Genomic DNA, 14,285 nt, shown 5'->3' on the forward strand with positions numbered 1-14,285 from the left:
TTCATGAAAAATACATAATCGCCTGAAAATTCAATCTACCAATTTCATAACCGTTTATATATCATAGTCCATCATATAAAATAAATCTAGATTTTTCTGAGCACCCTAAGTATTTTTCATAATTAATTTAATAAATAACACAAATAATTCATGAAAAATACAAAATTAACCGAAATTCGAATCTACCAATTTTGCAATAGTTAATACCTCATAACTAATCATATAAAATATATTTAGATTTTTCTGAGTAATCTAAGTATTTTTCATAATTAATTTAACAAATAAACCAAATAATTCATAATAAATCAAATAATTGCAAGAAAATTATCAAACTTCATAGTAGGCCTAAGAACACCTAGCACAAGTCAAGAACTGAAAGAAAATCGAAAAATAACCTCCAAAAACCCCTGAACGGAGTGTCGCCGGAGTTCTCGTCGGTTTCGTCGCCGGTAAAGTGTAACTTTGTCTCCGATGGCTCTTGAAGCGTCCTTTCGATTGGGGAAGCTCTCCACAATGCTCAGGACCTCAAAACGATCAAGAAAAGTGGTCCGAGAGGGCAGATCGGGGTTGTCTTCTTCGTTGGCGGTGTACCGCCTTTAATGGAGTCAAAATTTTGGATTTTCGTTTTGGACGTTAAAGCTTCGTTTTCTTACGTCAAAAACAATCCTTAGGGTCCCATGCACTCAAATATAACCTCCCTTGACCCAAGAACAAGCTTAAACACGTTCGAATTCGAGTCCGTAACTAAGCCGCACCTTTGAAGCTTCAAAAATGGCGAATCTCAAAACGACGACTTCCGCCCCTTATACCACGTTAAAAAGCTTCCTTAGGTCGTATATAAGTGATCCCAAACCCCCACGTTCACCCAGGTTTCACTCCGCTTGAAGAAACGAAAATTTTCGGTATCGTATACGCCGTATACGTGCTCTCTCTCTCTCTCGTTGGTTCTCTGTTTTGGGTGAACGAAAATAGAGTTTAAAACCTAATTTCTATCGTGTTTAAACCCAAGCAAAATATCGCATTGAACCGAAGTGGAGCGATTCCCATTCCACCAAAATAGGCGTTCGGTTCCGTTTCGGTTCGTGAATACGTATCACATATACGTACTGTTAATAATAATAATAATAATAATAATAATAATAATAATAATGATAATAATAATAATAATAATAATAATAACAATAATAATAATAATGATAATAATAATAATAATAATAATAATAATAATAATAATAATAATAATAATAATATACCCATATAACAATATCCAGACATATGTATCTATTAGGCATTATACACATGCCAATAAAATCAAATATTATATCATCATAAAAATAATCCCATACATATTTAAATCCATAAATATGTAACATAAAAAAAAAAATACTCTCAGCTAAATAAAATTACAAAAATACCCTTTCGGAGTTAGCGGATATTACAATTATCCCCCTCTAAAAGAAAATTTCGTCCCGAAATTTTACTCAAATAATTCTGGATATTGTTCTCGCATATCAGATTCAAGCTCCCAAGTAGCTTCCTCAACCACACTGTTTCTCCATAGGACTTTCACCAGGGTAATTGTCTTATTTCTCAAAATCCTATCCTTTTGATCAAGAATCTTTACCGGACGTTCATTGTAGGACAAATCTTCCTGCAAACCCAGTGTTTCATAGCTCAAAACATGCGATGGGTCTGACACATATTTCCGGAGTTGAGATACATGAAATACATTGTGCACCCCAGATAATGATGGCGGTAAAGCTATTCTATAAGCTACACTGCCCACTCTATCCAATATCTGAAATGGACCAACATATCTGGGACTTAGTTTCCCTCTCTTGCCAAATCTCTTCACCGAGAGTCCTTTTCGTGGTGTCACTCGAAGAAACACATGATCACCCACTTCGAACTCAATGTCTCTCCGCTTCAGGTCTGCATAAGATTTCTGTCTGCTCTGCGCTGTGATCATTCTAGCCCTGATCTTCTGAATAGCTTCGTTGGTGTGATGAACTGCATCTGGCCCTAGGAGTTTGTTCTCTCCCAACTCATCCCAATGCAGTGGAGACCTGCACTCTCTTCCATACAACATCTCATAGGGTGCTACCCCGATAGTAGACTGATAGCTGTTGTTGTAAGAAAATTCAATCAAAGGCAGGTATTTGCTCCATGATCCTTGGAAATCTATCACACATGCCCTCAACATATCTTCCAAGATCTGATTTGTTCTCTCAGTCTGACCATCTGTCTCTGGATGATATGCAGTGCTGAACTTCAATCGAGTTCCCATTGCTCTCTGTAAGCTTTCCCAAAAAGACGAAGTGAACCGAGCATCTCGATCACAAACAATAGAATACGGTGCCCCATGTAATCTCACAATCTCATTCACATAAAGTTCAGCAAAATGGTCCATGGAGTAAGTCATGCGTACTGGTAGAAAATGGGCAGATTTTGTATACCTATCGACGACTACCCAAATGGCGTCATGTTGCTTTGTAGTCTTAGGTAACCCAGTCACAAAATCCATGGAAATCTCTTCCCACTTCCATTCAGGGAGCTTCAGTGGTTGTAATAATCCCGCTGGTCTTTGATGCTCTGCTTTAACTTGTTGACATGTTAAGCATTTGGCCACAAATTCAACTACATCCTTTTTCATACCAGGCCACCAATACAATGCTTTTAGGTCATGGTACATTTTAGTGGTCCCGGGATGAACTGAATAAGGTGTAGTATGAGCTTCTACCAATATCCCCTTCTTGAGCTCATCATTATCGGGCACATAAATTCGTCCCTTGAACCGAATTAATCCCGTGTCTGATATTTCATAATCTTTGGCGTTACTATTCAAAATTTCTTGCTTTAGTTCACTGAGCTTTTGATCTGTCGTCTGCCCCTCCTTAATTCTTTCTAACAAAGTGGATTGAAGTGTGACCTTTGCAAGTTGCCCTGTAATAAACTCTATACCAGCTCGTTCCATGTCTTCCACTAATTCCCTTGATACTCCTTGTAAAGTGGAAACTAGTCCGGGACCTCTACGGCTGAGTGCATCCGCTACCACATTGGCTTTACCGGGATGGTACATTATCTCGCAGTCGTAGTCTTTGACTAGCTCCAACCATCTCCTCTGCCTCATGTTTAACTCTCTCTGGGTGAAAAAGTACTTTAAACTCTTATGATCGGTGTAGATTTCACATTTCACTCCATAGAGATAATGACGCCAGATTTTTAGTGCAAAAACTACTGCGGCTAACTCTAGGTCATGTGTCGGGTATCTCTGTTCGTATTCTTTTAATTGCCTTGAAGCGTAAGCAATTACCTTCCCTTCTTGCATTAGAACACAACCCAACCCTTGTTTAGATGCATCACACTATACCGCAAATTGTCCCTCTTCTGTTGGTAAACTGAGGATTGGTGCTGAGATAAGTCTATTCTTCAACTCTTGGAAGCTTTGCTCACACTTGTACCGACCAAGAAAATTTTAGATTCTTCCTAGTTAATTCGTTAAGGGTGTGGCTATCTTTGAGAACCCCTCAACAAACCTTCTATAATAGCCTGCTAAACCCAAAAAGCTTCGAACCTCTGAGGCGGTCTTTGGTCTAGGCCATTCTTTCACTGCAGCAACCTTAGCAGGATCTACTTTTATTCCCCCGTTAGTGACAATGTGGCCCAAAAATGCAACCTCGGACAACCAGAACTCACATTTTTTGTACTTGGCATACAATTGATGTTCTCTCAGTCGCTGTAAGGTCAAGCGTAAGTGCTCCTCATGTTCCTCCTCTGTCTTAGAATAAATCAGTATATCATCTATGAATACAATGACAAACTGATCCAGATATTCCTTGAAGACTCGGTTCATGAGGTCCATAAAAGCTGCTGGGGCATTTGTAAGTCCAAATGACATCACCATGAACTCATAATGCCCGTATCTCGTTCTGAAGGCTGTCTTCGGTATATCTTCATTTTTGATTCTTAGCTGATGATACCCTGAACGAAGATCAATCTTAGAAAACACCTTTTTCCCTTGAAGCTGGTCAAACAAGTCGTCAATCCTCGGCAGTGGGTACCGATTCTTTATAGTCACCTTGTTCAATTCTCGGTAATCTATGCACATTCTCATAGTACCGTCTTTCTTTTTAACAAATAGAACTGGTGCGCCCCACGGAGAGTAGCTAGGTCTGATAAACCCTAACTTAAGCAATTCTTCCAACTGTATTTTGAGTTCTTTCAATTCCGATGGTGCCATCCTATATGGTGCGCGGGAACCGGTGTCGTTCCGGCACTAATTCTATCACAAATTCGATTTCTCTGTGTGGTGGTAACCCGGGTAACTCCTCTGGAAATACATCAAGAAACTCAGCAACTACCCGTGTTTCCTCCGGCTTTCTTTCAATTTTCTTGGTGTCATCAACCACATTAACTAGATACCCTAAGCACCCACGCCGCAATAGTTGCCCGGCCTTCATTCTTTGAAATAATAGGAGTGCGGGGTTTCTTTCCTACCCCCGAACTCGAAAGTCTCTCCATCTTCGGTGTGAAAACAACTTTCTTTTGCTTGCGATCAATTGATGCTCCATATTTGGTAAGAAAATCCATGCCCAAGATTACATCAAAATCAAATAAATCTAATACAATCGAGTCTACAAATAATTCTCTACCATCTATCCCGACGGGTATACCCCTAAGCCAACTTCTAGAGATTACAACCTCCCGGATGGTAACATGGTCCCAAACCCCACAGTAAATAATTCACTCGGTACATTTATATGATTTACAATTGTGCTAGCAATAAAGGAATGAGTTGCACCAGAATCAAACAAAACTTTACAAGTGGTGTTGGCCATAAGAATCTGACCTGATACAACCGAAGGACTGGCCTCAGCTTCTGCTTGAGTGATGGCAAAAACTCTGGCTGGAACATACTTGTCATCTTTCTTGGGTTCTGCTCTATTCCCAGTCTGTCCCCACAGTGGGCAATTGCGTTTGATGTGTCCTTCTTTTCCACATTTGTAGCATGCTTTTGCGCGACACTCACCGAGATGACGTTTGGTACATTTAGGGCATTCTGGAATGTTTCGCCCACTGCTGCCATTAAATTGTTGGTCGTTATCACTTTTGTACCTCTTGTCTTGACTTGGCTGCCCGGACTGGTCCTGTCCTCGTTTCTTGTGGTCATTAGAATTGGCTCCACCTTTCTTCGATTCTCTCCTGGCAGCATTTTCCTTCCAAATTTTGTTTTCACTCCGCTCAGCCGTAAGGGCCATTTCGACAACTTGAGCATAGCTGAATTGACCCCTTGACACAATTTCCACATCTCGAGCAACCATTGGTTTCAGGCCTTCCACAAATCGATGTGCTCGCACTCTATCAGTAGGTACCAGATCTGGAGCAAATTTCGCCAATCTATCAAATTTTTGTGCATACTCAGTCACAGTAAGACTCCCTTGGACTAACCCAGTAAATTCATCGACCTTTGCTGCTAGAACTGCTGAGTTATAATACTTCTCATTAAAGACCCTTTTGAAATCGTCCCAGTTCATGGTATCTACATCCTTTGTTTGTTCCACCACCTCCCACCAGATACGAGCATCTTTCCTCAGCATGTAAGATGCACACTTCACTCGGTCATTCCCATCCACCCTTAGCATCTGCAAAATGCTTTCTATGCGACTTATCCACTCCTCAGCCACTACCGGGTCTATGCCTCCCTCAAACTCAGGTGGGTGTTGTTTCCGAAATCTCTCTGCTAACAACTCATGTCTAGCCTCTATAGCAGGATATACCACTGCAGCTGGTGGGTCTCTATTTTCTGCATCCTGCCTTATTTGAACTGGCGGCTCCGGTTGACGTCTCAGCTGACGAAGTTCTTCATCCTGCCTATGAATGATTCCTTCCAGTGCGGCAATGCGCTCTTCCCATCCCTGTGGTGCTTGAGGTGGTTCATTGATCCCTCCATCATCTCGGCCTTGGCCTTGGCCTCGACCTCGACCTCGACCTCGACCCACTCTAACTGACCTTCTAGGAGGCATTTCTAAACTCCTGAACCACACAAACCAATACACATCAAGATCATTTTGATCATCAATTTTACATGAAAATAATGTTACCCTCTCGCATGCAGAAATTTAAGGCAACTTAATTATAAGTAATAACCACTTACAGTACAGTGAGTCGAGCTCGTCTCATGGCGGTGAACTTTACATGTTAGGGCTAACCACATTCTTTAGGACCGTATTGCTCTGGTACCATATTGTAACACCCCGATTTCCCGAGATGTCACATAGGATAGTCCGTATAAAATAATTTAATAAGATAAAGACAAACAAATACTTCTTTATTGAAAAATATCCAAGCATGAGATCTCATTGTTTAAAACAAAATTCTTTTAGTACTGTAAACTTAAATAAGAACTAGTTAAGTCAAAATAATAGTTCCAAAATGTTTAGCAGTTAAAAACATTAAAAGCAAAATACTGTGCCAGCCCCCTAACATGCGGTCCACGCCTCGAGCTCTTCATTCTCACTGCTTAGCCTTACCCTTACCTGCACACAGAGTACCCGTGAGCTAACGCCCAGTAAGAAGAGCTATGTAGGACATAACCCTCCTAACTAGTTACTTGACATAATTTGCTCTTTTATATTAATCAACAGTAATTCACATTCCATAAATATATCCACAACGCATGTTGTTCTCACATGCACACATCAAGTCTCATACCGCACATTATACTCACATACGATAATCAACTATTCTCTCATGTTGATCAGACATGAGGTAACCTACCCTGCCTTGTGTTATTCTCACACTTGGCATCCAACAGGGCAATTAATTACCATAAGTTGTACTCACCCATGATAATGTTATAACCTGCAAGTGTTATGCTCACACAAGCAGCAAGACCCTAATATTATTCTCATGCTAACGATGCTCACAAAATATAAGAAAATCATAACACAATCAAATTAAATAGCAAACCAACCCAAGTTGTATGCATAACATACACCATTGTGTACGGATGTCCACTCTTCTTACCTCGATTCTTTAAGACCACACTTGCTACCTCGAGCACCTCAACGAATTTCCTTGTTGAGAACAAGATCCTAGACATTCATTAACACAACAATACACTCAAAATACATTCAAGTATGAATCTCTAAACTCATACAGAAACTTACGTAAAAATACGTAACACATAGGTCCATTTCGCTTGCATGACACACCATACATAAGCATTTATTATTTAGATTCACACAAACATATTGCATGGACTCAAACAAACATTCTTAACGTAAAACATGAATTCATACAACACATTTTTACGTAAAATTTACTAAAATACCATTTATTCTTATTAAAGTCCAAATAAATAGTTAATTAATCACCAATAATTATAATAAATACCTACAGCAACCAATAAATAATAAAACCTATTCCATTTGATATCATAGGCAGTAAATGGTATCACAAAAATACATTTTACTATTTTAACAACACTTATCTATTTTTCATAATTAACTTAAGCATTAATTAAGTAAATTCATGAAAAATACCAAAATTGATTAAAAACCGAATCTAACTCTTCTAATACACTTTATAATCAGTAATAGGTCATAAATAATTTTCTTTGAATTTTCTAAACAACCTAGGTATTTTTCATAATTAAAATAAGAAATAACATCAATAATTCATGAAAAATACATAATCGCCTGAAAATTCAATCTACCAATTTCATAACCGTTTATATATCATAGTCCATCATATAAAATAAATCTAGATTTTTCTGAGCACCCTAAGTATTTTTCATAATTAATTTAATAAATAACACAAATAATTCATGAAAAATACAAAATTAACCGAAATTCGAATCTACCAATTTTGCAATAGTTTATACCTCATAACTAATCATATAAAATATATTTAGATTTTTCTGAGTAATCTAAGTATTTTTCATAATTAATTTAACAAATAAACCAAATAATTCATAATAAATCAAATAATTGCAAGAAAATTATCAAACTTCATAGTAGGCCTAAGAACACCTAGCACAAGTCAAGAACTGAAAGAAAATTGAAAAATAACCTCCAAAAACCCCTGAACGGAGTGTCGCCGGAGTTCTCGTCGGTTTCGTCGCCGGTAAAGTGTAACTTTGTCTCCGATGGCTCTTGAAGCGTCCTTTCGATTGGGGAAGCTCTCCACAATGCTCAGGACCTCAAAACGATCAAGAAAAGTGGTCCGAGAGGGTAGATCGGGGTTGTCTTCTTCGTTGGCGGTGTACCGCCTTTAATGGAGTCAAAATTTTGGATTTTCGTTTTGGACGTTAAAGCTTCGTTTTCTTACGTCAAAAACAATCCTTAGGGTCCCATGCACTCAAATATAACCTCCCTTGACCCAAGAACAAGCTTAAACACGTTCGAATTCGAGTCCGTAACTAAGCCGCACCTTTGAAGCTTCAAAAATGGCGAATCTCAAAACGACGACTTCCGCCCCTTATACCACGTTAAAAAGCTTCCTTAGGTCGTATATAAGTGATCCCAAACCCCCACGTTCACCCAGGTTTCACTCCGCTTGAAGAAACGAAAATTTTCGGTATCGTATACGCCGTATACGTGCTCTCTCTCTCTCTCGTTGGTTCTCTGTTTTGGGTGAACGAAAATAGAGTTTAAAACCTAATTTCTATCGTGTTTAAACCCAAGCAAAATATCGCATTGAACCGAAGTGGAGCGATTCCCATTCCACCAAAATAGGCGTTCGGTTCCGTTTCGGTTCGTGAATACGTATCACATATACGTACTGTTAATAATAATAATAATAATAATAATAATAATAATAATAATGATAATAATAATAATAATAATAATAATAACAATAATAATAATAATGATAATAATAATAATAATAATAATAATAATAATAATAATAATAATAATAATAATAATAATATACCCATATAACAATATCCAGACATATGTATCTATTAGGCATTATACACATGCCAATAAAATCAAATATTATATCATCATAAAAATAATCCCATACATATTTAAATCCATAAATATGTAACATAAAAAAAAAAAAAATACTCTCAGCTAAATAAAATTACAAAAATACCCTTTCGGAGTTAGCGGATATTACAAATTTGGACTTAAAACGATTGTTTGATGTTTTGGATGGTGTCATGTTGTTTTGAGTGTTGTTTGATGATTGATTGATGTTTGTGAATTTTTGTGAAAAATAATTGAATATCAGTTTCTGGAATTATTTTTGTTAGATAGTATGGAAAAAATTAAACAATATACTTTTTTATAGAACTCAATTTCGATTTAATTTGAATTAGTTATGATTTTTTGAAGTTTCAGAAAAAATCAGGGTCGTGCAACAGGGCTACGCGCGCGGACAGCACGCGTTCAAACAACTGCTTGACCGAGGGCCTGTCTGAACTGCCCATCTGCGCGCGCGGAAATCCTGCAGCCCTCTCCCTGCGCCGAGGTTTCTCGGCCAAGCACTCCCCTTGCGCGTACGGACATGTATGCACAGCATACTGTCCGTACAGCTCGCATTTTTTTCGTTTTTCTTCGATTTTTCATGCTATTTCATGGATTTAACTTTCGATTTTTTGTGTAGTTTTGTATTTAGACATTTACTATTCCTATTTCAATTCTAAATATCATAATTAAATTAATTATTTTTTTAATTTAATTCATGATATTAGTGTAATTTGAATTTGAAAATAGTAAATATCTATCTTTTTGCTTAATAATCTATCTTATTTTTAAATTTGATTATATCTTATCTTATTTTTAAGTTTAAGGTGAGATATTAAATTTTTTTTAAATTATATATTTTTTTTAAATTTGACCTTATTTAAATTTAAAATAAGATAACTATAATCATGATATAAATAGATGTAAGATATTTGGCTAACTTTTAAATATTGTTATTTTATTTATTTAAATTAAATCATAAAATCTGAAAAAGATATTTATTTATCTTTTTTAATTTTTATTTAATTTTTATTTATAAAATAACATTAAATTTTTAAAAGTAGTTAGCAAATTTTGAAATGATATTTAGGTTAGTTGAAACCTAATTTTTTAAAATTGTAGGTTTAATTTTAAAAATTATTTTCTAATTAATTTCGAAATATATATATTTTTTTTAAATTTTTTGAAAAATTAAATATATTTTGTTATTTAATTATTTTTTCAAAATTTAATTATTTAAAATTAAATAAATCCTACATCCAACTATCTAGCTAACCTTGTTGCAGGAGTATGTGTTTTAGCTTGTTTGTAAGTTTTTAAAACCTATTATTGCTTGATTGCAAATAGCCATGGTTAACTTGTTGACATATCCAATGATCTGATTTTAACTCATGGCTCCCTTGGTCAAGTAAATAATTTGTAACAGGTAATTTTCACAATCTTCTTTCATCTGTGTATGACCTAGCAACATAATAGGATCCATCCAAATTGTGTGCCTGTGTGAGCCTATATGTTTAATTTTGTTATAGATGCATATAGGTTGTTGTTGCTAAATAAAATATCATAGTTTTTGATAGATTTTATTTAGGCCCATTTAGTTTTGGGCCTATTCAATTAATAACAGTTGTTCATTTTAAGGTTAAATTCCTCTCTTTTGGGCCTTGTGTGAGAGTTGGGAGCCATAGAAGTGGGTACGACATACTGAATCCAGCACCCCCTCACATGAACCACCCCAATTGTGAAGGCTCATTTGCCTTATTTGAATAACTTTACTAGGTTAATTAAATTAATTTAACCTAATAAAATTGATTAGCAACATAATTAATTTCATTTATTTTGAAATTAATTTGAGAAAAACATAGTTTAAAGAATTTTATTCTAAGTTAAACTATATGTATTTTCTTGTATTTAATTAAATATAGAATTATAATCATCTAGATTCTTTGAAGCTTAATTTAAATTTTTCATAAAATATCCCTATTTAAGTTGAAAATTAGTTATTTCTAACTAATCAACTTAAATCTTAATATCTTTTGAATTTCAAATTTCAAAATTAAGTTGAGGAATTTTAGGAATTGGTTATTAAGATTCTTTAGATATTTTTTAAGTTGATATTTTTTCAAATATTAACTTAAAATGAAATATTTTCAAATTAAGTGGTTACAACTTAATTTTTGATATTTAATTAAATTTAAATTTGAAAATATTTAAGTTCTAGATTTTTTCTAATACAACTTAAATTAGATATTTTTTCAAATTTTGTGGAAAAGATACTTAGTCAAATAAGATATTTTCTAGATAGTTATTTCTAGATTACTTATTATTTCTAATATTAAATAGGAAAATATTATACATTGTGAAATTAATTATTTAAATAATTAATTTTGGTACAATTTATTTTAAGTATATTTTTCCTAGTATTAAACTAGAGATTAATAATTAAGCCTTCTCTACACTTAATTATTTATTTCTTGAATTTAATACATTTAATAAAATTGAAAATTAAATATCTAAGTTGATTTTCATCATGATACTTAAATATTTCTTTTTCATGACACTTAATTAAATTGAAAATTATTTTTAGTTGAAATTAATCTTTCCAACTAAATTTAAATAATTTTCAAAATATATATTTTTTCTTTATTTTATTAATCAATTTTCGAAATTGCATTTCATAATGCAAGATGATTTTGAATTTATCTTGAAAAATAGATTAAGTTGTAAATTAATTATTTATTTTAATTAATTCTTGGACCAACTTAAACCAATGATTTTTTCATTTATTGATTAATTTAATATAAATGAATTTAAAGTATATTATTAGAAAATGAATTAATTAGTCCATGAAAATCTCGATAGATATTATCTGTTTTTGCTTGAAGTATTTTTCTAATGTATTTAATTAAATAGAAAATTAATATTGAAGTTGATTTTCATCATCATACTTAAATATTTGAAATTTTTCTTATATATTTAATTAAATAATAAAATTATATTTTTTGTTGTAAATTAATTTTGGGCCAATATTAAATTAGAATAATTTTTCCAGGATTTATTTTTTATTTTATTTTAACATGAAATTTCGAAAATCGTATTCTTAAATACTTTTATTTTTTCAAAATGCAATATATATTTATAGAAAATTAAATTTGAGTTGTAAATTAATTTAAATTAATTTTGTAACAACTTAAATTGAATATTTTTCTAAATATTTATTGGAAATTATTACTAAGATGGAAATAATTCATGTTATTTTCATATCCATCTAAGTAAAATTTATAAATATTAAATTAAAATTTATATTTAGAATTTTTCATTCTAAATTGAAAATTTTAATTGAATGAATATATATTTAAAATAAATAGATTAAAATAAGTATCAAAGAAAATACAACTCTCTTTAAATAATGAGCTTTATGATTATTAGAACATTCGATCTCCATTGTTGGTCTTACAATAGTTAATTATTTTCAATATAACCTCGAGACGCTAGACTTCGTCCCCCTTATGGATGGTTATTCGTTGAACGCATTTAATACCGTAAGATCTCATTTGATAAGTGTTTTGTAAGTTTTTGTCTCTATTAGACTCTCCCTTACGGTAACTACTTAGAGATAAACTTATAAAACATGAAACAATGGTGGAAGCTCATAAAATGAGAATAACCTTGACTCTCGCCTACCGGGACAACGTTGGATTCTTATTTTGATCGAATAAAAGGTTGCTAGAATGGTTTGCATTTTAGATGAGCTGACAACTCTATTCAATGAATGATACTTTGACTCTAAGCCCTCTTAGGGACAATTTTGTATCAGTTTGTTGGAAACCTTGGAAATTATTTAGGATTGTATGTTTTAGTATTTTCACTTGTCATTCATACTTGCTATGTGTAAAATAATTTCTGAATTGTGTATGAATTTATATTGAACCATGTTATTTTCTGTTATTAAATTGTATTTTAATTTCGAATCTTCATTGTTGGTCTACTTTGGTTTGTTTATCTAATGAGATAAATCCTTAATGGATTTTCACCATTAGACATACATAATAGTGGTAGATCTCGAAAATGCAACATCTAGCTGTTCATCAATAGATGACACCTTAGACTAGTATTTTTACAATATGAAACAAGAAGATTGTATAAATAAGATTACTTTGACTCTCGCTAATCGAAGCATCGTTGGATTCTTATTTATAAACGAACTTATCCTAATTCCTCTTAGCTTATTCATTTCGAATTAGCTAAATAACATATCATTGGATGAATGGTCTATAAATCATTTAAGGTCATTCTATTTTCTTTTAAGAAATTGAATGACATTTTTGATTATTTTCCCGAAATTCTATCCCAAATTGATATAAATCCTCAATCATAGATATCTCCTACTTGTATGTACAAATCAGACTTAAAGTTACATTAGTAGTGAAGGTCCAAGAAAGAATTACTCATTATATTTGGTATAAATTTAAGTCTTTGACTTTAATTTTAGATTCCAAACAGAAATTTTCTTATATTTCTATTTCCAAAATACAATACAGTTACACTTTCACAAGTGTTTAATATCCATCTTCTATTAATGGATTCAAACTGTATGGAATATGAGTTTAATATTCTGTGACCAGGATCCACTTGCACTATTCTAAGAACTCTTTGATGTAGCTAAAACTAAGTCATCAAAAAGACACAACCACATTTTTTTAATCTATGGCATTTGTATCTTGTTCATAGTGGTTTTGACAAGATCAATCTCTGCAAAGAGTTAATATGCCTATATCCACTGAAAGTTGTTCATCTCATTTGCAGATGGATGTACATTCAGGGGTGGATATGAGTTTTTCGTGGTATTCTTAAAACGATCACTCTAGATTATACCTTATGCAAAGAAATTTGAAATGTTTGAAAAATTTCATAAATTTCTAGCAATGGTTAAAACCATTAAGGTAATTGGTTAAAGATCTTGCGAACTGATAGGGGTGGAGAAATAGTTAATAGATATGCAGTTCAAAGATCATTAAATTTGATTTTTGAATTATATCCAAACTTACCTAACTAGAAATTTCGATTTGCATATTGATGATTAGTTACTAGTCGTTGCCTAAGTCTCTCTATGGTAATACAATTTCAGAATGATGTAATGGTTGTATACTTAATGTAAATCATTACTAGATTCATGGATGACCTAATCAAAATCTTAAGAAAAGCTAGAACTGTTAACCATGGTTTGTTAGCTATTCTAAGTGATTAGGGGTGGACCATCCCATAGTCAATAGATAAGAAAGTGTTTGTTTAAACAAATACTACATTTCTAAG

General features: G+C 33.3%; 1 protein-coding gene across 1 annotated transcript; it reads right to left on the reverse strand.

Moving 5' to 3' along the window:
* Nucleotides 1–1,220: 1,220 nt before the first annotated feature.
* LOC133036481 (uncharacterized) lies at nt 1,221–2,089 on the reverse strand. Its single transcript, XM_061113032.1, has one exon. It carries the CDS (start codon nt 2,087–2,089, stop codon nt 1,478–1,480), a length of 612 nt encoding a protein of 203 aa, XP_060969015.1. The 3' UTR covers nt 1,221–1,477.
* Nucleotides 2,090–14,285: the final 12,196 nt, after the last annotated feature.

This window comes from Cannabis sativa, chromosome 4 (assembly GCF_029168945.1).
Source record: "Cannabis sativa cultivar Pink pepper isolate KNU-18-1 chromosome 4, ASM2916894v1, whole genome shotgun sequence".
Lineage (NCBI taxonomy): Eukaryota > Viridiplantae > Streptophyta > Magnoliopsida > Rosales > Cannabaceae > Cannabis > Cannabis sativa.